The sequence below is a fragment of the Vitis riparia genome, chromosome 7 (assembly GCF_004353265.1).
Source record: "Vitis riparia cultivar Riparia Gloire de Montpellier isolate 1030 chromosome 7, EGFV_Vit.rip_1.0, whole genome shotgun sequence".
In the NCBI taxonomy this organism is placed as follows: domain Eukaryota; kingdom Viridiplantae; phylum Streptophyta; class Magnoliopsida; order Vitales; family Vitaceae; genus Vitis; species Vitis riparia.
Window position 1 is genome coordinate 7525194 of NC_048437.1, and position 23385 is coordinate 7548578.

The following is a 23385-nucleotide window of genomic DNA, read 5'->3' on the forward strand; positions in this document are numbered from 1 at the left end:
CGCAAGCAAACAAGATGAGTGAGGACTCGTCACTGTTATTTAACAAAAAGGGGAAAGGATATATGCTTCCAATAATAGAGGTGGAATATGCTGTAAATCATGCATCTTGAAGATTTGAAATCAATATCAACTGCTTGAATTGAAAGAGAGAATCACATCAAACATTACTTTTTCAAATGATTGATCAATTCTGGGTAGACTGACTGATGAAAGATATTTAATATCATCCTGTCTGGGTTCTCCATTCAATGTTAAGGAATGAAACATCTCTTCTTTAATTAGCACAGTACCAGGTAAGCTTTTCCAAACTTTGAAGATGGGAGAAGATGCAGCTAGAAAGCCTCATGCTGTGTGTGTTCCTTATCCATCCCAAGGTCATGTGACCCCTTTGATGCAGCTGGCCAAGCTTGTGCACTCAAGAGGCTTCCACATCACGTTTGTGAACACTGAGTTCAACCATAGGCGCCTGATCCGATCTGCAGGACCAGATTCTGTTAGGGGTTTAGTGGATTTCCGGTTTGAAGCCATTCCAGACGGGTTACCTCCATCAGATCTTGACGCCACCCAAGATGTTCCTGCACTTTGTGATTCGACCAGGAAGAACTGTTTAGCCCCATTCAGAGACCTATTATCTAGGCTAAATTCATCATCGGATGTGCCTCCTGTTTCATGCATAATTTCAGATGGAGTCATGAGCTTTGCCATACAAGCTGCTGAAGAATTAGGTATTCCAGAGGTTCAATTTTGGACTGCCTCAGCATGTAGTTTCATGGGATATCTACACTACCGCGAATTCATCAGAAGGGGCATTTTTCCATTCAAAGGTACATCTTTTTGTTTTTGGTGGTTTATATTTTGGTGAGTAATTTTTGCGTTTACAGTTGCTTAACTTACTAGTTGCTAAAATCCCCTCTCAATTATGAGAAGAAATTAATGCCTTTGGTGGATTGGGTAATTAGAAGGTGCATGTTGACTAAATCTTATCATATAATTCATTTAATCTCATTAAAAAATGATGCAGTTCTCATCATCGAAACTATTTCATGAGGAAGAACCTTTACTCTGTTGGGTTCCATTTTTCTCATCAGAAAAAGTAGTAATAATAATAATAAAATGTTAAAAAATGAAAATAAAAAACATTCTCCGGAGAAAGACATCTCAGAATAGATGCTACATGTTGGGATTGGGCTTCATAGTTTTGGGTGGTATGAACTGGGCTGGATTGGGATCGTAGTATTCAGAGGAGTCCGACAGTGGGGAAAAGGGCTTATGCTTGGCTGTGCCGTCACTGACTCACTATGGCAGGTATATGAATACCTTGGTGGCCCAAGCACATTTAGATATGTCATATGTACCTTTTGTTTGGCAAAAACCTTGATGGCTTTATTCACTAATGTATGAAACCATAAAGTCTTATATTCAAGCACAATTTCATCCTTGGTGTGCCTCAGATGAAAGCTTCCGGAGTGATGGCACTCTTGATACACATATTGATTGGATCCCTGGTATGCCAAACATTCGGCTCAGGGACATCCCAAGCCATATACAAACCACTGATCCCAACAGCATCATGTTTGATTTCATGGGAGAGGAAGCACAGAATTGCCTAAATTCTCCAGCCATCATTTTCAACACATTCGATGCCTTTGAAGATGAAGTGCTACAAGCAATTGCACAAAAGTTCCCTCGCATTTACACTGCGGGGCCACTTCCATTGCTTGAGCGCCACATGCTCGATGGCCAAGTAAAGTCGCTGAGATCAAGCTTATGGAAGGAAGACTCTACATGTCTTGAATGGCTTGATCAAAGAGAACCCAACTCAGTTGTGTATGTGAACTATGGGAGCGTGACAGTGATGACTGACAGGCACTTGAAGGAGTTTGCATGGGGACTTGCCAATAGCAAATACTCATTTCTATGGATCATTCGACCCGATATTGTGATGGGGGATTCTGCAGTCTTGCCTGAAGAGTTTCTTAAGGAGACCAAGGATAGAGGATTACTAGTGAGTTGGTGTCCACAAGAGCAGGTGCTCTCCCACCCATCTGTAGGCGTTTTTCTAACGCATTGTGGCTGGAACTCTATGCTAGAAGCCATTTGTGGAGGTGTGCCTGTGATTTGCTGGCCATTCTTCGCAGACCAACAAACCAATTGTCGGTATGCCTGCACCACTTGGGGGATAGGGGTGGAGGTGGATCATGACGTTAAACGCGATGAAATTGAAGAGCTTGTTAAGGAAATGATGGGAGGGGATAAAGGGAAGCAAATGAGGAAGAAGGCGCAGGAATGGAAAATGAAAGCAGAAGAAGGTACTGATGTAGGAGGCTCATCCTACACTAACTTCGATAAATTCATTAAGGAGACTCTCCATACTCCATAGTAGGGAGTGAGTGGCAAACTATCCAAATGCATTCAGTCTTGTCTGTTTATTGAAGGTATTAGAGCACATACAAGAAGTATAAAAACCTTCAGCAATATCCTACAATACTCAAATTTAGTTGGTTTGAAATGTAATATGCAGAGAGACATTTCAAAATGTGTTGGTTGGAAATGGTTAACATGCAATCTATTCCAAATTATTTTCAAACATATATATATATATGTTTTGAAAAGGAAAGAAAGAAAGAGAAAAGGATGCTGACTATGCTGAATTTGTCGTTTTATTTAATTAAGATCTTTGTGGCCTTCAACTCAATAATTGAAGGGAGAATAATACTTTAAGGCACGTGGGATTGAAAATTGAGAAAATTAATGTGAAGTGTTAGAAAAACTTATAAAATTGCCGAGTAGTTGGAAAGTTTGTCTCTGAAGGATATCAGTCATAAATGCCTAAAATACCCTTAAAAGCATCTTTTTTTTTTTAAAAAAAAAAAAAACATGGAGTTAATGTTTATTTTTATTTTTTTGGAAGCTAGCTAGCCATTTTTTGAGGGTAGCAAGCCACTAGTCCCACTAGTCAAACTCCACTTACATTGGTCCTAATTTGGGCCCACGTATCTAAGAAATTGGAAAAAAAACTATAATAAAATGAAAAATGAAATCTAAGTTTGAAAATTTGAATAAATCAACCTACCTATGAAATAATAAGATAATTTGTAAGGTAGTGCATACAGGGTGTTTATGTATAAAAAAGGTTACCTCTAATCAATATATCAAACATAAAAAATACCCATGTGAAAATATTTTACAGCTCTTCTATATTAAAAATACCTTCCAACAATATATTAAATAATTTATTTATATTTTTTATTAGGATATATTCTTTATAAGGGATTTTGTATTATTTTGTATCTTTAATAGTTAATAAATTAATTTCTCATATATATTTGTTTATGTTTTACTTTTTATATTATCTTTTTATTTTGACTTTCATATTAATAACTAAATAATTAGTTTTTTATAAGAAATATTTTCATGTGATGAAAAAAAATATTTGTTCTTTCTCATGATTGAAATATTGGAAATTGGGAGAACTATAGGTGGCAATCACGTTTTTTTTTTTGTTAGGTTTTATTTTTATTTTTTTTGTTTTTTATTCTTATAAATATATATATTTTTTACATTGTGATTTATGTGGTTTTAGTGTTGTGTTTTTATAAGTACTAGTCTAAAAACACGTGCATTGCACATGGTAATAAAATATCATTTTTTTAGCCTTTTAGAAAATATAATGAAAAGAATTAAGTAAAAGAGCTTATAAATAAATTTATATTTATATATCTTTGCATACTTTTTATAGATGTTGAAGGATTAAAAAATATATAGTATATTTTAAATTTAGGATGCTTATTTATTTACATAATATTAATACTTATGAACATGAATTTATAGTTAAACAAGTAACTTTAATTTATATTCAATCCCCTTTGTACCATTAGTATATTTACTTTATATAGTTAATGTGATACAGTGACACAAATTCTATACACCTCCTACTTAATATGTGTCCGTAGGTTAGCCATGTTTTTATTGATTTGATTTACAAAACAGTGGAATAATTTAAAATAATTTTTTTTCTCAAACATCATTAGTGGGATAAAGATTCAATTTGTTATGTGCAAATTAAATAAAATGTATGAGATAAGTGTGCGGTGGAGGAATATGTGACATGAAAATGTGCAATCCCTTCAATGATAAAAAAATTTTAAAAATTAAAAATCGATTCAAAATCCTTAACAAAGGGTAGTCTTATACACTCTTTGTCAAATTAGTATATTTGTTTTATACGAATAATATAACACCATTGTATATTGATGAAAATTTCATCTATATTGAAACTAATTGCAAAATAATCTCAAGATTGAGATGGAAAAGTTTAGTTAACCATAAAAAATATAAATAAAAGATATGTTAAAAATAGAATTTAGTCTAAACTTATTTTATTTTTCTTACAAAGAAAAAAAGAATAAAAACTTTATTTAATCATAAAAAACAAGGCATACTAATTTGCATAAAAAAATTTAGCCATAAAAAATATAAATATAAAATATGTTAGAAAATAGAAATTACTTTAAATTTATTTTTTTATTTTATTTTATTTTTTGTTATGAGAAAAAATAATTTTTTTTAATATGTGTTATTGATATAAAAATGACGGAAGATGTATCCCCAAGTCAATTTTTTTTAACGTGTTTCATTTATATAAAAATTATATAATGGTGTTTTCAAGTTACACGTTTAAAAGTGACAAAAAGGGACTTAGATTCTGAAATAATTTTATTTTAAAAAATTAATTTTAAATTTATCAAAAATCCACCCACGCTCCCCACTTGGCTTTAATGATAAGACAGAATAGCCCAGCATTCGGTCCCCTTCTTCCATGTGCCGAGAGGTTTCTTACCCCAAGGAGATTCCCAGCTAGCTGTGGATTTGTCTTTCATAATGGAAGAGCTTGGGACCGTCCATCTCTCACATCGAGATTGGGATGGGATAGTGTGGAAACACGTCATAGGGCCAAGTGGATGATAATTTAATGTGTTCAGTACTCCAGATTACTCACATACAGATACCACCACCGTACAGGCACCAGATAAAACAATACTGTAACCCATGTGACTGATCTGGCTTTTTTCACAGCAGAGAGTCAGATACACATATTCGAGGATTACAAAGACAGATAAAAAGATTCCACACATATTCTAACATTGAACACCGAGGCAACAAGACAAACCACTACAATATTGACATCCACCATCTTTCTGAAGTTCAGGATACTTGAGCATATTCCATAATCTTGCCGATCAACCCTTGTTCCATCCTCCAGCCTGCCGGGTCGTGGTATTATTTGTTTACATACTTTATTGAAATTAAATTCTGTCAGCATGTCACCGTACACCGTCCCTTCTCGTCTCTCTCATTGCAAGACCGATTCTAATTATTTTTGGTTTTTAAATACTAGTGACAACGATGGATGAGAGTCATGTGTAATACTATAATAAAGTAATAATTACAAGACCAAATCAATCTCAACCTTGTAATTGAAAGAGCAGGGAATAGAAAACGAATTCACAAGGGGTTGGGTTGATGACAGAAAACTAGTACCGAGGACCAACCCCACATGAGGATATCTCAATTATTCAATGGTCAGGAATCAGGATAAAAAGAAGATTTCCATAAGCACCAAAAAATATGGGAAGCCTTCACCATCCTTGATTTCCTAGCTGGCCCATTTCAATACCTTTGCTGAAAACATTGATGGACTCCATTAATGGAGCTAGAAAGCCTCATGCAGTCTGTGTTCCATATCCAACACAAGGCCATGTGACCCCTATGCTGCAATTGACCAAGCTCCTACATACAAGAGGTTTCCACATAACCTTTGTCAACACTGAGTACAACCATAGGCGCTTGCTGCGGTCCCGGGGACCAAATGCCGTTAAGGGCTTACCAGATTTTCGATTCGAGACCATACCGGATGGACTGCCACAATCAGACCGTGATGCATCACAAGATATTCCATCACTTTGTGATTCGACCCGGAAGACTTGTTTGCCACCATTTAAAGATCTATTAGCTAAGATCGCTTCATCCTCGGAAGTGCCTCCAGTTACATGCATAATTTCAGATGGAGTGATGAGCTTTGCCATAAAAGCAGCCAAGGAATTGGGCATTCCGGGGTTCCAACTTTGGACTGCCTCTGCATGTGGCTTCATGGGATATCTAAGCTATCGTGAGCTCATTAGAAGAGGAATTGTTCCATTCAAAGGTACTTCTTCTGGTCCATTTTTTGGGTCTATTATAAACCTATCATAACTATATTTATCATGAAGCAAAATAAGTTTTTGACAGTATATATGTAAATGGATATATGTTGAACCCATCCCAAGTTTTCCTTTTTAGGTAGGATTTTAATTGATAACTATCTTTCAAATGCCGACAAATGAAAACCAAAAGGGAAAGAGAGGATTTTGCCTATGGACTCGATAATGGAAAACGACCATATTTTCAGCAAGCTCATTAATTTCATAATTTGAGAGATTTTTAATAAGATTTGGCATACAAATATTTGTAAAAAATTATCATTTTCCTTTCTAAATTCGATGTGTCCAGATGAGAGCTATGCTACTGATGGCACTCTGGATGCGCCTATTGATTGGATTCCGGGTATGCCCAACATGCTGCTCAAGGACATACCAACCTTTCTCAGGACCACTGATCTCAATGACATCATGTTCGATTTCTTGGGAGAGGAAGCTCAAAATTGCTTAAAGGCAACGGCCGTAATCATCAACACTTTTGATGAATTGGAACATGAAGTCTTGGAGGCCCTCAAGTCCAAGTGCCCTAAACTTTACACTGCGGGCCCTCTTTCCTTGCATGCTAGGCATCTGCCCGAAAGCCCTTTCAAGCATCATAGCTCAAGCCTATGGAAGGAAGACCATAACTGTATTGAATGGCTTGATAAGAGGGAACCCAACTCAGTCGTGTACGTAAATTATGGGAGCATAACAACTATGACAGACCAACACCTGATTGAGTTTGCATGGGGGCTGGCTAATAGCAGACACCCCTTTTTGTGGATACTTCGATCTGACGTGGTGGGCAGGGACACTGCAATCTTGCCTGAAGAGTTCTTAGAGGAGACCAAGGATAGAGGACTAGTAGCAAGTTGGTGCTCGCAGGATAAAGTGCTTTACCACCCATCTGTAGGTGTTTTTCTATCTCACTGTGGGTGGAATTCTACCACTGAAAGTATTTGTGGTGGTGTGCCTCTCATGTGTTGGCCTTTCTTTGCTGAGCAAGTCACAAATGCCCGGTATGCATGCACAAAATGGGGGATGGCCGTGGAGGTGAACCAGGATGTAAAGCGCCATGAGATTGAAGCACTTGTTAAGGAAGTGATGGAAGGGGAGAAAGGGAAGGAAATTAAGAAAAATGCTATGGAATGGAAGAGGAAAGCATTAGAAGCAACTGATGTTGGAGGATCGTCTTACAATAATTTTGAAGGATTCATTAAGGAGGTCCTCCAAAACCATAGTGATTACCAGTAATTGATAAACCATTGGTGGCAACTGATTTCAGTGCTAGAGGAGTTGCAGTGAGTGTTTTAATAATTTTAAAAATTGTACTTCCCCCACCTTTGTTTGTATCCTTCTCTTATGGCACTGCTACACTCTCATACTCCTGATTCTGGGGATATCACACAATCTGAAGGTATAAATTACTTTCCCCACTATTAATTTCTTCATATTATAAATTAATTTTTATAAGACAAGTCACAAGACGGCATTTGCATCGTAACCGTTGAGGCAATCAAAGTCTATTTTAGCGGTAACAACCGTTGAAGTCAAATCTAAATTGCTGTTTAATTAGTAGAATTTTGAATCAAATTCACCCTTTAAGCAACACAATATGGGTTATAGGTATCTTTTAAGACCAAAAACCCACATTCCTCCTAGTTGCCTTAAAAGCATATGTAGATTCTTGTAAACTTGTTTAAATTTCGAGTCAAATTGATCTTTTTACCAACAAAATAAAATAAAATCTCTATAAATTAATGTTTAATAAATTGATAATTTCATTAAATTGATAAAATCTTCATATACCATTTTGGGTCAGTGTACTAAATTAATAATTTTTTTAATGCATAAGATAATAATTTTTTTTTTTTAAATCCTTAAAGATCCAAGGAAATATAAATTAGTAATCATGAAATTTATAAAAAAATAATAATAATAATAACAAACAAGACTTCATAATATAGTATTAACTAGTTTTTTTACCATCTTTATTTTTCTCAATTTAACTCTTTTTTAGAACAATTGCACATTTGAAATCTCTTTTATCTTCTATATATGGAATTAAGTTTCCACGCCAAATATTTTCATTTTAGAAGTCTTTCCATATTTTACAAATAATAATCATCTCTTCTTTTTAGAGTATTTTTTAAGTTTTTATATATTAATTTTTTACCATATTTATTATTTTGAATTTATTGACATACATGTATTAAGTACTATATTGTAGAAACATAATAATCACTCTAAATTTTAAAAAAAAATTATATTTATTGATAAATTAATAAATAATTTATTTATCAATAAATCATTAATCCCTTAAAATAATAATTTCTCATGGTCCCAAAAATATTATTTTGCAGTGATTTTATTATATAAGTTATAGGCATATTTTAAAATTATTATTTAAAATAATATTTTTTTTAAAACCGTTGTTGAGGCCCAAATGCATATTTTAGAGGCTAAAATCGGCCATCACCAAAACTCCAATTATTCAGCAATTCTTCAATACTTCCCGTCAATGGCATTCAAGTCAGACCCAGAAAATTTACCCACATGCATGCGTCACCTCTAGCTGGTCTTTTCCTTGATAGCAACAGAAATTCAAAGATGATATTCCATGAGCCTGATGGCACGGCCACCCACTAAAATACGGAGTTTTGACCCAAAATGGTACATTTTAGAAAAAAATTTCAAAAACTAAACTTGTTTTCAAAATAATATCCAATCTAATACATCTATACCACATAAGCTATCATGTCATAAAACCATAATTGGTAACCGGTTTTATTTTTCTAAAACGGTTAGAAACCGTAGTCACTAACTACGGTTTTAACTTTAAGTTTAAAGTCGTAGTTGGTGACTACGATTTTGACTTCTTTTAAAAATGGACAAAGTCATAGTCATTAATTGCGGTTTTAACTTTATATATATTTATATATAACTTTAATTTTTTTAAATAAAAATATTATATTATTTTGATTTTAAATAAACTTATTTCATTATTTAAAAAATAATAATATATGAAATTAAATAATTGATATTTTTAATTTGATATAAAAATATTTTTTAATTTTATTAAAATAATAGTGTGGACCTTGCATTTTGCTCGATGCATTCCCACTCGATCGACGAGACTCGCTTTTAAGTTGGTGAAAAATTAATTTTGAAAAGAAAAGTCGAAGTCGCCACTTATTTTTGTTTTATTTTTAAAGGGTAAACAAAATAAGAAAGAAAACTCTAAGTGTGACTTCTTATTTGGAAAAAACAGTCTGTGGGAAACCAAATACATGTTCGGGGGTCAGGTTATTTATCGGAAATGTATGATAAAAACCATAGCACCCCTTTAAGTCCCTAAGGTGAGGCAGATGTGGCAATTGATGAGAAAATCAATGGGTACCAATGAAATAATCAGATAATAAAGTGGATCATGCATCAGAATAAGCAAAATGAGAATGAGATTGTACCTTAGCAGCAATTAATAGTGTGCTATCATGGAAACAAGGTTAACTCAAGTATAAAATTATCACATGAATATCAAATAGCAAGACAAAGATCAAACAGTGTTCATTAAGCATAACAGCTGACAATTCATATGTAGGGCATCCACCAAAGCCCAATTTATTTTGCATGAATTAATATCACATATTCCATTATTTTGGAACTATGAAAAATTCATTCATGTTTATTAAAAAAAAATCAAGGAAAATGAAAGATAATTTTAAAATCGAAGAAAATTTGTGAATTAAAAAAATATTTGAAAAATGGAATGGAAGGAAAACTGGAGTTTTGAAATTTATTTGAAAATTGAAATCTCGAAAATATTTGAAAATTGGGATTTTAAAAATTAAATTTAAGAATTGGAATTTTGAAAATTATTTGACAATTGGAATTTTAAAAATTAAATTTAAGAATTAGAATGTTGGAAATTAAATTTTGAAAGAAATTAGAATTTTGAAAATTATTTAAAGATAGAATTTTTTAAATTGAAAATTAAATTCTGAAATCGGACTTTTGAAGAATTATTTAAAAATGGAATTTCAAAAATAAATGAATAAATAAATAAAATAATAATAATAACAACGAAAATAATAATGATTAAATAAATAAATGTGAAAATTGAAATTTTGGAAATTGGAAATTGAATTTGGAAAATCAGAATTTTGAATAATTATTTAAAGATGGAATTTTAAAAATAAATGAATAAATAAATAAAATAACAATGATAAAAGAAAATAATAACTATTAAATAAATAAATGTGAAAATTGGAATTTTGGAAATTGGAAATCGGAATTTTGAATAATTATTTAAAGATGGATTTTTTATATAATAATAATAATAATAATAATAATAATAATAATAATAATAATAATAATAATAATAATAATAATGAAAATAATAATGATTAAATAAATAAATGTGGAAATTGGAATTCCGGAAATTGGAAATCGGAATTTTGAAAATTTATTTGAAGGTGGCGTTTTGAAAACTACATTAGGAATTGTGGAATTTTGGAAAATTAAATTTAAAATTTTGAATATTGGAAGATTGAATTTAAAATTAGAATTTTAGAAAATTATTTCGAGAATTAAATTTGGAAAATTGAATTTTTTTTTAAAAACGAAGTTTAGGAAAATTGAATTTTTGAGAATTAAAGTTTTATAAATTAAATTTAAAATTAAAATTTAGGAAATTATTTCGAAAATGGTATTTTGGATAATTAAATTTAAAAAAGGAGTTTTGGAAAAGGATTTGAAAATTGGAACATATAAAAAAGTGAATTTTGAAAAGGTTATTTGAGGATATAATTTTTATAAAAATTACATTTTTATCATAAAAAAAAAATTAAAAAAAAAAAAAAAAAACCTTGAAAAGGCCAAATACTTGGCCCATTGGGGTCTACACCAAACAAACAAGAACTCAGAACAATAAAAAATCAACATACCCAGTAGCCTTTAATGAAGCCCAGTCTTACAAAGCCCAACCTGAATATAAGCTAATCAAGCCTAAACTTAATACATGGAGTTCAAAGCCCACATGGGACAATTTAGACCTAAAAATAAACTCAACCCACTGCCTTAAGAGTCCACCAATAAAAGCCCAATGCTCAAAATACCAACTGTGAGAATCAAAAGACAACATTACCTCACTTTTAAAACCTTTAGGTTGTAGTCCAATGGATGGAAAGTTGACAGAGATGGATGATGGTTGTACATGGACGATGGCAGCATGGGAATGGAGAAAATGGGTATGAAGAGAACATAAGCTGGCCATGCAGGCATGATTCCTGTGCATGCGGGTATGAAATGGGTGTGGTGGAAATGAAGGGAATGAGCCAAAAATGGGTATTAGTGAGAGAAGTGGGTATGATGATGATGTGCATTGGTGGGTAAAGGTTTCAGTGGGCATGAGGTGTGATAAATGGAGCATAGTGATAGGTATAATGTTAAAAACATAGTGAGATGAGGTTTCCATGCATGGACTAGGAAAACGAGTTTGAACGGATGAGGTGGTGGAATGATGGATGGAGGTATATGTATGTGGTGGATATGGGAAGAGTGAAAATGGGTATAGGAATGAAACGGGTTGTTGCAATGGGTGTAAAGGATAAAGAAAGGAGTATGGGGATGGGTTTGGAGGTTATGATAGATGAAGATTTAGAGAGAGGAATGAGTATGAGGGGGTTCGGTGGGTGTGAAGGTGGAGAGATGAAGGTGGCTATGGCATGCATGGTTCTTATGCATGAGTGAGACATGAGCAATGGGCAGCTGGTGAGGCATCTCGGGTGTGATCGGTAGCCACAAGTAGTGAGAGAAACGGGGACGACTATGCATGCATGGTTCTTATGCATGAGTGAGACATGAGTAGTGGGCAGCTAGTGAGGCTTCTTAGGTGCGATGAGCAGCCACGAGTAGTGAGAGAAAGTGCGAAAAAAATGGGCTAGTGATCTTGCTCATGGATGACATAGATGATGGGGGTATAGTTTGAGAAATGGGATAGTGGGGGGTGTTTAAAGGTAGAATGAGATATGGGTTTGAAAATGGGTATGAAGATTGATTAGGATGGGAAGGTGGTGATATGGAAGGAATTAAGTTGAGGTTTTGCAATGGAACGAATGGGAAATGTGGTAGGAGAAGTGGGTCAATGGGTTCTAAAAAGAGAGTGATATGCATGGGGGCTTTTGAAGGATGAGATGGGTAGTAGGGATATGGGTATGGTGATGGGAGCACGATTCTTGTGTGAATGAGTAAAGATGAATGCAGCAAGGAGCACTCACAGGAAACTGAAATGCCTCCACCCAAACTCTCATGCGAAAAGGTTTGTTCCTCTCTCAAAGCACAAATTGAACCTTCATGATTCACATAAGCAACTTCCTCACCCAAATTAATAACACCAAAACATCTTTATTGCCACTGTGATGCCTAATGAACCCAGACGACAACGTGACCCCAAATACCAAAGTTTCAATGCAATCCCATGGCCAACCCAGGTGAGATCTTCACACCCCGGACTTAGCAGAAATAGGGGAATGAACAAAATAAGATGGAAGCAAGGCAAAAACTAGAGAAATAACCCAAGGAAACTAAGCGAGTCATGAACATATACAACCTCATTTCAGGTGACATCCATGGGCCAATACAGATGGAATCATAAGGGAATAGGAGTGTGGTTCTGATACACCAAGTTATGGGAAGGAATAGAGCATCTGGAATAATTCTTTCAAGAGAAGTAAAAAACACCCAAAAAAAAAAAAAAAACTGAGCAAGCATACCTAGAGTCTCACAAAACAAACGAGTGGCCTACAACATTCACTCCAATCAGCAAATGAACTAAAAAAAACAGCAATAACCAGGATAGAATAGTATGAAATGAGAAAATACTAGAGAATGCTAAAATCATACTTGGACCGAACTGACTAGCTCCTCTCCTACTTCTTCTTCAGTTTCTCTCTAAGGCTCTTCACTGGTTCCCTCTCAAGCAACTTGAAAAACTCCTTAAAAATGCAGTTTTCTCTCTCTTTCTGATTCCCTTTAGAACAAGCTCCCCCTCAAACTCAAATCCTTCGACCGCTCTATAACCAGTCCCCAAAAAGAATAAAAAAAATCTTTCATGTTTCTTCATTCTCCCGCAAGTCGCTACCCGCTCTAATGCTCCAACCGTCACCCTCTGAAACTTCAACCACCACCATGGCAAAGTGGTCACGTCCAAGGTTACATGTCTCATGCATGAAGCTTCATGGAAGCTGGTCCTCCCATTTGTCCAAGGTGCTGCCAGCTCCTCCGGGTAATCAAAAGATACCTTTTGGTGCTATTGATAAAAGAAATAATAATAAACACTAGAGTTGGTTTGCAAAAAGAAGGGAGTCTACAAATAGGCACTATATTTAATATAAATATATTTAGTTAATTATATTTAAATATAAATAAAATATAAAAAAATTATGAAAGCCTATTAAAAAAAATATAAATTATTATATTAATTAAAAATATCAATTATATTTATTAAAAATATATTTTTATAAAATATTTTTTTTTTAAATGTATTAAAACAATTGACACTATATTCAATATAAATATAATTAGTTAATTAAAATTAAATATAAATAAAATATAATAAATTATATTTATTTAAAATAAATAAATTATAAATGCCTATTTAGAAAATAATAATAATATAAATTATTATATTAATTAATAATTTTTTATATATTATATGTAAGTGGTATACAATATCACATATATATAAAAGTTTAATTTAAGTTTAAAATTTATCACATTTTTATTTAAATATATAAATAAATTATTATCATATCGATATGATATTATGAACTTAAATTAAAATATAATAAATTTTAAATTTAAATTGAACTTATATACATATGATATTATATATCACTTACATATAGTATATAAAAATTATTAATTAATATAATAATTTATGTTATTTATTTTTTTAATAGGCTTTCATAATTTATTATATTTTATTTATATTTAAATATAATTAACTAAATATATTTATATTAAATATAGTGCCTATTATTTTAATAAAATTTAAAAAAAAATATTTTTATATCAAATTAAAAATATCAATTATTTAATTTCATATATTATTATTTTTTAAATAATGAAATAGATTTATTTAAAATCAAAATAATATAATATTTTTATTTAAAAAATTAATATATATATATATATATAAAGTTAAAATCGTCATCGGTGACTATAGCTTTGACCATTTTTTAAAAAAATAAAAATTATAGTCACCAATCACGGTTTTATGATATAACAGTTTATGTGGCTCAAACGCATTGAATTTGACATTATTTTAAAAACAAGTTTCGTTTTTGAATTTTCTTTAAAAAATATACTATTTTGGGCCAAAGCTCGCTCTCTCTGAAGCGCTGATTGATGTCAAGATGCAGTGATGGGCTGATGAGAAGTTTAGAACGTCGTGTACTCATCTCCTATTGACACTTGACATTTGACATTTGATCTCCGCATGGTCCGGGAAACTTGGCATATTCAGAAACAGATGCCCCGGTTTCAATGGAATTGAAATTAATTAATAGAGTGAAGGTGTTCTTTTTGTGTCGTGTGGTGAACTGTCACCCTTCATTTTCAGTCCATTGTCATGCCATGAATCAAAGTGAATGCCGTCTCATGCAAAACAGGAATCAAAATCCTAATCAAGTAATATTCGATATTTATATTAATGAAATTTTCATTCCTGATTCAATAACAAAAATATAATTCAAATGCATTAACAAATCGGAACGATTGTGTTTAAAGTTCTTCACATTCTGAAAATCAGGTCGATATTCATATAAGATGTATAATCGATACTAGCTCCCAAAAATTTATTAACAAAAATACTTTTTTATTATTCATTCTAATTTATTTACATGTATTTTTATAAAACCATTAAAAATATTATTTATTATATATATATAAGGCATTTATACTAGTTATATTAGATTTATTCAAACCCGTCTCTTATAAATGTATTTTCATTTTTTTGTTTATTTTTTTATATAAAAACATTATTTACACACATAAATAAGGTCAAATATAATATTCTTTTATATTTTCACACATGCGACAAGGTATTTATACTAAATATAGAATATCTTTATATTAATTGTATAAAGATTTTACAAATATACCCATTATGAATATATTTAATTTTTTTTATACCAAAATGTTGAAGCATAATTGTCAAATATATATATATTTTCATATTTTCAAACATATATTAAGATTTGTACGAGATATGCTATTTATGAATCTATTTGTAGTGTTTTTAACCACATTAAATTTTCAATTGACAAATTCTTCAAATTTCCTTCAAGTCAATCTTGGCATTCGTTACAAACAACAACACAACAAGGAGATGGTTGCAACATGAAGACCCCACAACCAAGTAGCAACTAATGGTTGAACTGCCAGAAGGTCTGCATGCTCCTATCAATCTCGCAACACTCAAAAAAGCATCAAGCATGATTAAAAATCATGAATATTGAAGAAACTCTTCTATATAAGTGAGGGAAGCTTTCTCAGAGGCCTTGGATTTCATCTTCAATCTTTTACTTTGCCAAAAATGGATCCAAAGGTTATGGGAAAGCCTCATGCAGTGTGTGTACCGTTCCCAGCACAAGGCCATGTGAACCCCATGATGCAGGTGGCCAAGCTTTTACACTCAAGAGGCTTCTACATCACCTTTGTCAACACTGAGTTCAACCACAGACGCTTGGTTCGGAGCAAAGGGCAGGAGGACTGGGTTAAGGGCTTTGATGATTTCCGGTTCGAAACCATACCAGATGGGTTGCCACCATCTGATCGTGATGCGACTCAAGATCCTTCTATGCTCTGTTATTCCATTCCAAAGCACTGTCCGGCTCCGTTTCAAAATCTATTAGGTAAGCTGAATTCATTGCCAGAAGTGCCTCCAGTTACACGCATAGTTTCAGATGGGGTCATGAGTTTTGCCATAAAAGCCGCAGAAGAACTAGGTATACCTGTGGTTCAATTCTGGACTGCTTCAGCTTGTGGCTTCATGGGATATCTGCACTATTCTCAACTCATCCAAAGAGGAATTGTCCCATTCAAAGGTAGTTTTTCTTTCTTCTATTTCCTTAATTTTAAGCCCATTTGTGACTCTTCCCTAAGGTTTCTTTCTTCTGTTTTCTTAACTCTGTGAATTCTTTGGTGCATGTGCAGATGAGACCTTCATTAGCGATGCCACTCTTGATACACCTATAGATTGGATACCAGGCATGCCAAACATCCGACTCAAGGACATCCCAAGCTTTATTAGAACCACAGATCCCAACGACACCATGCTTAATTACTTGGGAGATGAAGCACAGAATTGCTTGAAAGCTTCAGCAATCATCATCAACACGTTTGATGCTTTCGAACATCAAGTATTAGAAGCAATAGTGTCAAAGTTCCCTTCCATTTACACTATAGGCCCGCTTTCATTGCTCACTTCTGTCGCCCCCAAGAGCCAGTTAACTTCATTTAGGCCAAGCTTGTGGGTGGACGATACAACATGTCTTGAATGGCTTGACCAAAGAGAACCCAACTCAGTTATTTATGTGAATTACGGGAGCGTGACGGTGATGTCTGATCAGCACTTGAAGGAGTTTGCATGGGGGCTTGCCAACAGTCAATACTCATTTCTATGGATAGTTCGACCCGATGTTGTAATGGGGGATTCCGCAGTATTGCCTGAAGAATTTCGTGAGGAGACTAAGGATAGAGGATTGCTAGCGAGCTGGTGTCCACAAGAACAAGTGCTCTCTCACCCATCTGTTGCTGTTTTTCTAACACATTCTGGGTGGAATTCTACACTGGAAACTATATGTGCAGGCGTGCCAGTGATTTGCTGGCCATTCTTCGCAGAGCAACAAACCAATTGTCGATATGCATGTACAGAGTGGGGGATTGGTATGGAAGTTAATCATGATGTAAAGCGCCATGACATTGAAGCACTTGTTAAGGAAATGATGGAAGGGGAAAAAGGGAAACAAATGAAGAAAGCAGCTAGGGAATGGAAGAAGAAAGCAGAAGAAGCAACTGGTGTCGGAGGGTCATCTTACAATAACTTTGACAGACTCATCAAGGAAGTTCTGCACCATGGATCATAAATAAACCAAGTAGGGGCAAGGCAGAAGTAATCTGCAGCATTTGAATCATATTTACCATGTTGAAAATTTTTCGACAGTGAAGATTGTTTTTAATATTTCGAATTTGAATCCTGGATTTGTATAATTATATTTATCAAATTTGAATTTGTTTAACGAATATTCAAAGAATAACATGGATTTGTGAAGATACTTCTTTAATCAAACTATCCTAGGACTCATTATTCACACGTATCCTTAGGTATTGTTACGGAAATTGAGAATAGACAATAAGAAATAAATAATAAGAAGAATACATAGACATATGTGAAAAATCATGGATAGAAAAAAAAAAAAACAAAAATCACTATATCAAACATTGATATAAGAAGGGAGAGATTCGAGCAATTATTACATAGACATATAGAAATTATAACTCTAAATCTTATACATATAACATATATAGAAACATATAAGAGAATAATAAATAACTTCACACCTAAAATCTGGCCTATGGGCTAGATCTCTCCGCTATCATCATAAAACTCTAAATAAATCTTATAATTTTAGCTTTATCATATATAAATATATATCCGTATCATAAATTTTTTAGGTCAAACCAAATAAATTTAAGCCATCAAACTCTACCAAATATACCTCCAAAAATATATTTCTTATCCGGTAACGCTTGTGAATAATAATCCTGAGCCATATGTATAAGCTTGTTCGGATAAAATTGTGGCTCGCGGGGGAGCTTATGAGGCGATGGTTCACACCTTCCCGAAAATCGCCACCACTCCTGTCCTTTTTTCTGGGATATGAGTCATATGACATGTACATGATGCCTTGTCAGCCATCCTATTGATTATTATTTTTTGGAAAATGAAGTCATTGGGCCGGAAATATTGACGATTGACGGAATAGTTCCAATCTAGGATTACCATTTGGACCTTACGTGTTTAGTGGATATTTGCCCCTCCCTGAAATCTCAATGGGTGGTCGAGTTTCAACTAAAGAATATTAAAACAAAAAAACAAAAAATAAATAAATAAATTATTTTTACGTTTCTTAATTTATTTACTTTATTTTTATATAAAAATAAATAATTTTAAAGTATGTGAATTTTAATTATATTTAATCTTTTATATTATTTATGATAAATTAAATATGACAAAAATATTTGTTGAAGTTTAACGTATAGCATGAGGATGACGGCCGCAAGAGAAAAGTGCTTAATTTGCCACCCATCTTTAGGTCTTTTAATAACGCATTTGCAGGTGGAGTTCTATTACTGAAAATAGGCAATTCTTTCCATCACAACCCTCACAAAAGGAACAATACAAAGAGAACACAAGTCATTACCATGCAAAGAAAACGGTAATTATGAATAAGAAAACGGTAACTCTCATAATTTTCCATAGTGATCGAGTTCATGCAAAGAAAATCTGGCAAGACATATTATATATAGGCACCGAGCACTATCCACATTCCACATTTTAGGAGAGTGGTTCGTCTCATGGCTTTAGTCATTACCATGTGTCCAACAATTGCATTGCTTGCGTCCACTTATACCACAAGTCATGCATTGCTTGCTTTTACTCGTGGCAAGTATAATACTCGGGTTTTTTAATGACACATCAGATACAAGGATTAGAAAATTTTTCATAAAAATTATTAGTTAAATGGTCAAAAAAGAGTGGTGAAGATCACATGTTAATATTTAATTGGAGAGAGATTTTAGAAATGTTGGTCAAAAGTTAATAGTTTGAAAAATTTTCCACATCAAATGTAAGAGTAGAAATTTTAGGAATTAAATTTAGATTTGGCGAAAAATTTAAACATCAAATAATTAAGATTAAATTTTGAAATTTTGAATGTTAAGTAAAATGTGAGAATTAATTAAATTATTATTGAATAATTATCAAAGAATCATAGTAAGAAAAACTTGATAAAAATTTATATTATATCAAATTGTTATAATGGATAATTAAAAATAAATTAATTGAATTTAATTTTATAACGAATCAATTTAATTTTTGTAATTGGAATTAAACTTTATAGAATTATAAAGCATCAAACAAAATTGAATTGAAATTAAATTAATATTAAATTAAATTGAATTGAAGTTAAATTAAGATTAAATTATAATATATGAATGTAGAAAGATAGACACAAATAAATTAAATTAATTAAATGTGAATTTAGTGAATTTAAATTTTGAAATTTTGATGCGATCTAAGAATTTGACAAATGAAATAAATTATATAAAAGTTATACCAAAGGGTTGACAATTTGATTTTTATAAATTGAATGATTAATTAAATTATGGAATTAATTTTTAGAATTTTGAAGTAAAAAATTTTTAGGTAATTAAAGTCAAATTATTCTTTTTGAAAAGTAGACTTGTAGTAAATTTAATTAAAAATACAATGGTATTTTAATGAGACATAAGATCATAAGTCAAGTATAATTTATAATTGTGAAATGTGAAATAAAAAGTAATAATTTATTTTATTAAAACAAAAGGACATGTGTGATATATATATATATATATATATATATATATATATATATATATATATATATAAACTAGCATGGAAATGAGTGGATTGTTGGGTTGTAGTACATCGTCATATAATTTTCATTTAGGTTGTTTTTGAAAACCCTAAACATGCAAAATGATTTGGTTTTGATTTGAAAATGTTAAATGAAAAGTGAATGAAAGTTTAATGCAAAATAAAAAATTTAGAATTATTGATATTTAATTGTTGTTCTTATGATAGAATTTACCGGATTGTTGTAGCTATGAAAAAATGTTTTATTGGAATATTGGTTGATATAACTTTATAATTGTTGTCATGTTAAAAATTATATAAATTTATTGGTGATATATTAGTGTTGAAAATAATGGAAATTATTTGTTGAAATTTTGAGCATTGAGATATGTTTAAAATGATTGTTTTAAAATTATTGATATTATTATAAATAAATAAAATGATGATATAAATGGGGTTTTTGTTAATATTTGAATTATTGGAAAATTTTCCCTAATGTTGTGGACCTTGTGGTGGCTTAATCATGGGAAATTATAGTATTAATTGTTAAAATTATTGATATTATTATAAATAAATAAAATGATGATATAAATTGAATTTTTGTTAATATTTAAATTATTGAAAATTTTTCTCGAATGTTGTGGTGGTTTAATCGTGGGAAATTGTTGTATTGGTTGTTAAAATTATTGATATTATTAGAAATAAATAAAATGATGATATAAATTGGGTTTTTCTTAATATTTTAATTATTAGAAATTTTTCCTGAATGTTGTGGTGGCTTATATAAGTGTAGGAAATTCTTGTATTAGGTGATCAAATTTTGAGATTTTTGGGGTTTTTCTTAGATATTTGTGGTTATTTAATTGTGAAAAAATCGTTGTGTGGATTGTTGAAAATTATGAAACATAACGGGAGTAAATAAAATTATGTTTTGAAAAATTATGGATGTTAAAATATGATTTGATTGCATTTCATATGCATCATGATTGTGTGAAGAAAAAGAAGAAAATTGAAGAAAAGGTTGTGTGAATCACAAATAAGAATGAAAAGACCCTGAAAAAGGCAAAAATGAAAAGAAAAGATAAATGGGAAATAGAAATACCTCATAAAGGACAAATTAATAAGGGAGTGAGATCCTTATGATGAAAGACTCAAAAGTTTATCCCAGAAAAACTCTAAATGGGTAGTGTCTTTGGGTACGGATGCATATCCTTCGGTAAAAGTTTGAGAACAATAGTGCATTACATGATTGTACATAAGTATTTGCATCACGTTGCATTTGGAAGAAGGATTGATATTATTTATCAATTGGATGTTTGAATATATTATTCGAGACTAAAATGACTTGTTTATTTTGGTGAATTTAGAATTATTGATATGTTAGGCATGTGATTGAATAAGAGAAGTGATAATTTTGATTGGTTTAAGTGTGTATAGTTGTGGTTCATTTAATGTATTCGATATAAATGTAATATTATATTTTAACATGCAATTGTGTTTTATTGACCTAGAATTTCTAACTCATTTGGAATGTAAAATACCCTACTGAGCAACGTGGAAATGTTCACCCCTTTATTTTTTTAAATTTTTAGATGCAAAAATAGTTTCTAAAGAACTACAAGAAAATCATGAAGTGTTCCAAAGAACCCCATAGAGTAAAAGAACAATAATGATGGTTGTTTTTCATTTGTATTATGTTTGGCATATAGTAATTTGAATTATAAGGGCTTTTATAACTTAAACTATATTTTATTAGTTTGTAAAATTTTTTATAAATATTTGGGTTATCATCTTGGATGGTAAGATGATTGGCGGGGTTATTGTACTTGTGAATGGGTGTTAGTCTAATTGTTGGTTTTGAAAAAAAATAAAAAAAAATCAGATTATTAAAATTGATTGTCACCTTGGATAAGCGTAACCCTTAAAGGTCAAACCTTTGACTTATGGTTACGAGTCAAATTCTAGATTGCCCAAAATTCGGGACATCACAACACCTATATCATACTCAACAATTGTCTTAGTTATGTCATCTTCCTAGGTCTTGTTGCACTATTGCATGCTACTTGCTTTATCTGTACCTTGTCAAGCCCTCTTTTGAACTACATACTTATTGTTGTAACCTTGTTCTTATGTGCTAAGCTCTCTTCTCAACTCATAACCTACATTTTTTGCATTTTAGTCCATGTGAACCAGCCTTGTTGATTCCTTTCTTTCGAGGAATGCATCATTCATGTTGTGTGTCATAACCATGGCTCATAGTATTTTGCCCATGGATTGACTCATGGCATTACACTCATGAGTGCTTGCTGTTTCACTATCCCCTTAATATGATATGCTATTCAATCTCAAAAGATATTGGATTCAAGAGTGTATAAATGTAGCACAAAAATTATTTATTCAAAACATCTCATAGTTCATAGTATAAAAAATAAAAATAAAAACTTGATTTGGAAGAAAAAGTGTCTGTTTTGGTTGAGATGCTTCAATCACTAAAGATCTTCCTTCATAATGTTATTCTTTCATATGCAAGGTTATGTAGGCAACCTCCTTAAGTAGAGACCAAGAAAGAGAGGTAGAGAGACGTCGCGACTCCTTGGGTTTTCTTTTTTAAAGTTTGTCTTCATAAAGCACAAAAATACCTTATACAAACCTTAGGGCAAGACATAAAAACTAAACTACCTTCAATGACCTAACCCTAGGCCCCGCCAAACTATTCTACAAAGATAATGTCAAGTTCCGGATCCTTCTCAATCGAATCACTAGCACTTGGCAACTGTTGATGCTAAGCCAACTGGAATTAGGTCTGTGTAGCTTCGCTGAAGTCAGACAGACTTCTTCCCTTCTTCGTACTTCTTGAAGAGTCTGTCCAGTTGTATTGGAACCAAACGGACTTCTTTCCTACACAAAATGATGTTCAGATAGGTGGTCCGGGCACGCCCCTCCGAAGGCTAAGTCAGACAAGAGTAACTCCAACTTTTTTTGGAAGAGAATGAGTATATGTGTGCGCGCGTACCTTGTTCTTGCCTTTTGAAGGGTTTATATAAAGTTGATGACACCGTCACTATAGTGTTGACTATACACTCTAATCTTTTCTGTAATGATAATTGCCCTTAGGGCAATTGGGCAATCATCTCAGTTAAGGACAATTGGTAGGTGTCATATGTTGACGTGTCAAGATCTCGGATCTTGCAGTTGTCTGTATATTTAGCCTGTCAACATTTGGAATTATGTACAACAATTAATTAACGTAAACTTATGGGCTAAATGGAGTCTCGTCAACCACTCGGATGTCAAGTGTGATTGATCATGCATGCCAGAAATCTTAAAAGCTTGATCGAACAGTTTCTTCTCGTATGAGAGTCCAGACTGTCGATTCCGTCTGGCCTTATGGGATAAAGGAATCCTCTCACTTTTAGTATCAGACAGAACTTATCTTGATTTAAACAGAATGATCTCAAATGGGTTACA

At 32.2% G+C, this 23385-nt stretch overlaps 3 protein-coding genes across 3 annotated transcripts; all 3 read left to right on the forward strand.

Moving 5' to 3' along the window:
* The first annotated feature begins 88 nt into the window (after positions 1–88).
* On the forward strand, positions 89–2579 carry LOC117919424 (linamarin synthase 2-like). The gene is made up of 2 exons (XM_034836621.1): positions 89–824; positions 1452–2579. The coding sequence occupies exons 1-2, from the start codon at positions 317–319 to the stop codon at positions 2378–2380; spliced, it is 1437 nt and encodes a 478-aa protein (XP_034692512.1). The 5' UTR covers positions 89–316; the 3' UTR covers positions 2381–2579.
* Positions 2580–5609: 3030 nt separating this feature from the next.
* LOC117917367 (linamarin synthase 2-like) lies at positions 5610–7709 on the forward strand. Its single transcript, XM_034833611.1, has 2 exons — positions 5610–6205; positions 6550–7709. Exons 1-2 carry the CDS (start codon positions 5695–5697, stop codon positions 7488–7490), a joined length of 1452 nt encoding a protein of 483 aa, XP_034689502.1. The 5' UTR covers positions 5610–5694; the 3' UTR covers positions 7491–7709.
* A 7946-nt stretch (positions 7710–15655) lies between these two features.
* Positions 15656–17494, forward strand: LOC117918978 (linamarin synthase 2-like). Its single transcript, XM_034835978.1, has 2 exons — positions 15656–16345; positions 16455–17494. Exons 1-2 carry the CDS (start codon positions 15835–15837, stop codon positions 17384–17386), a joined length of 1443 nt encoding a protein of 480 aa, XP_034691869.1. The 5' UTR covers positions 15656–15834; the 3' UTR covers positions 17387–17494.
* The last annotated feature ends 5891 nt before the right edge of the window (positions 17495–23385 follow it).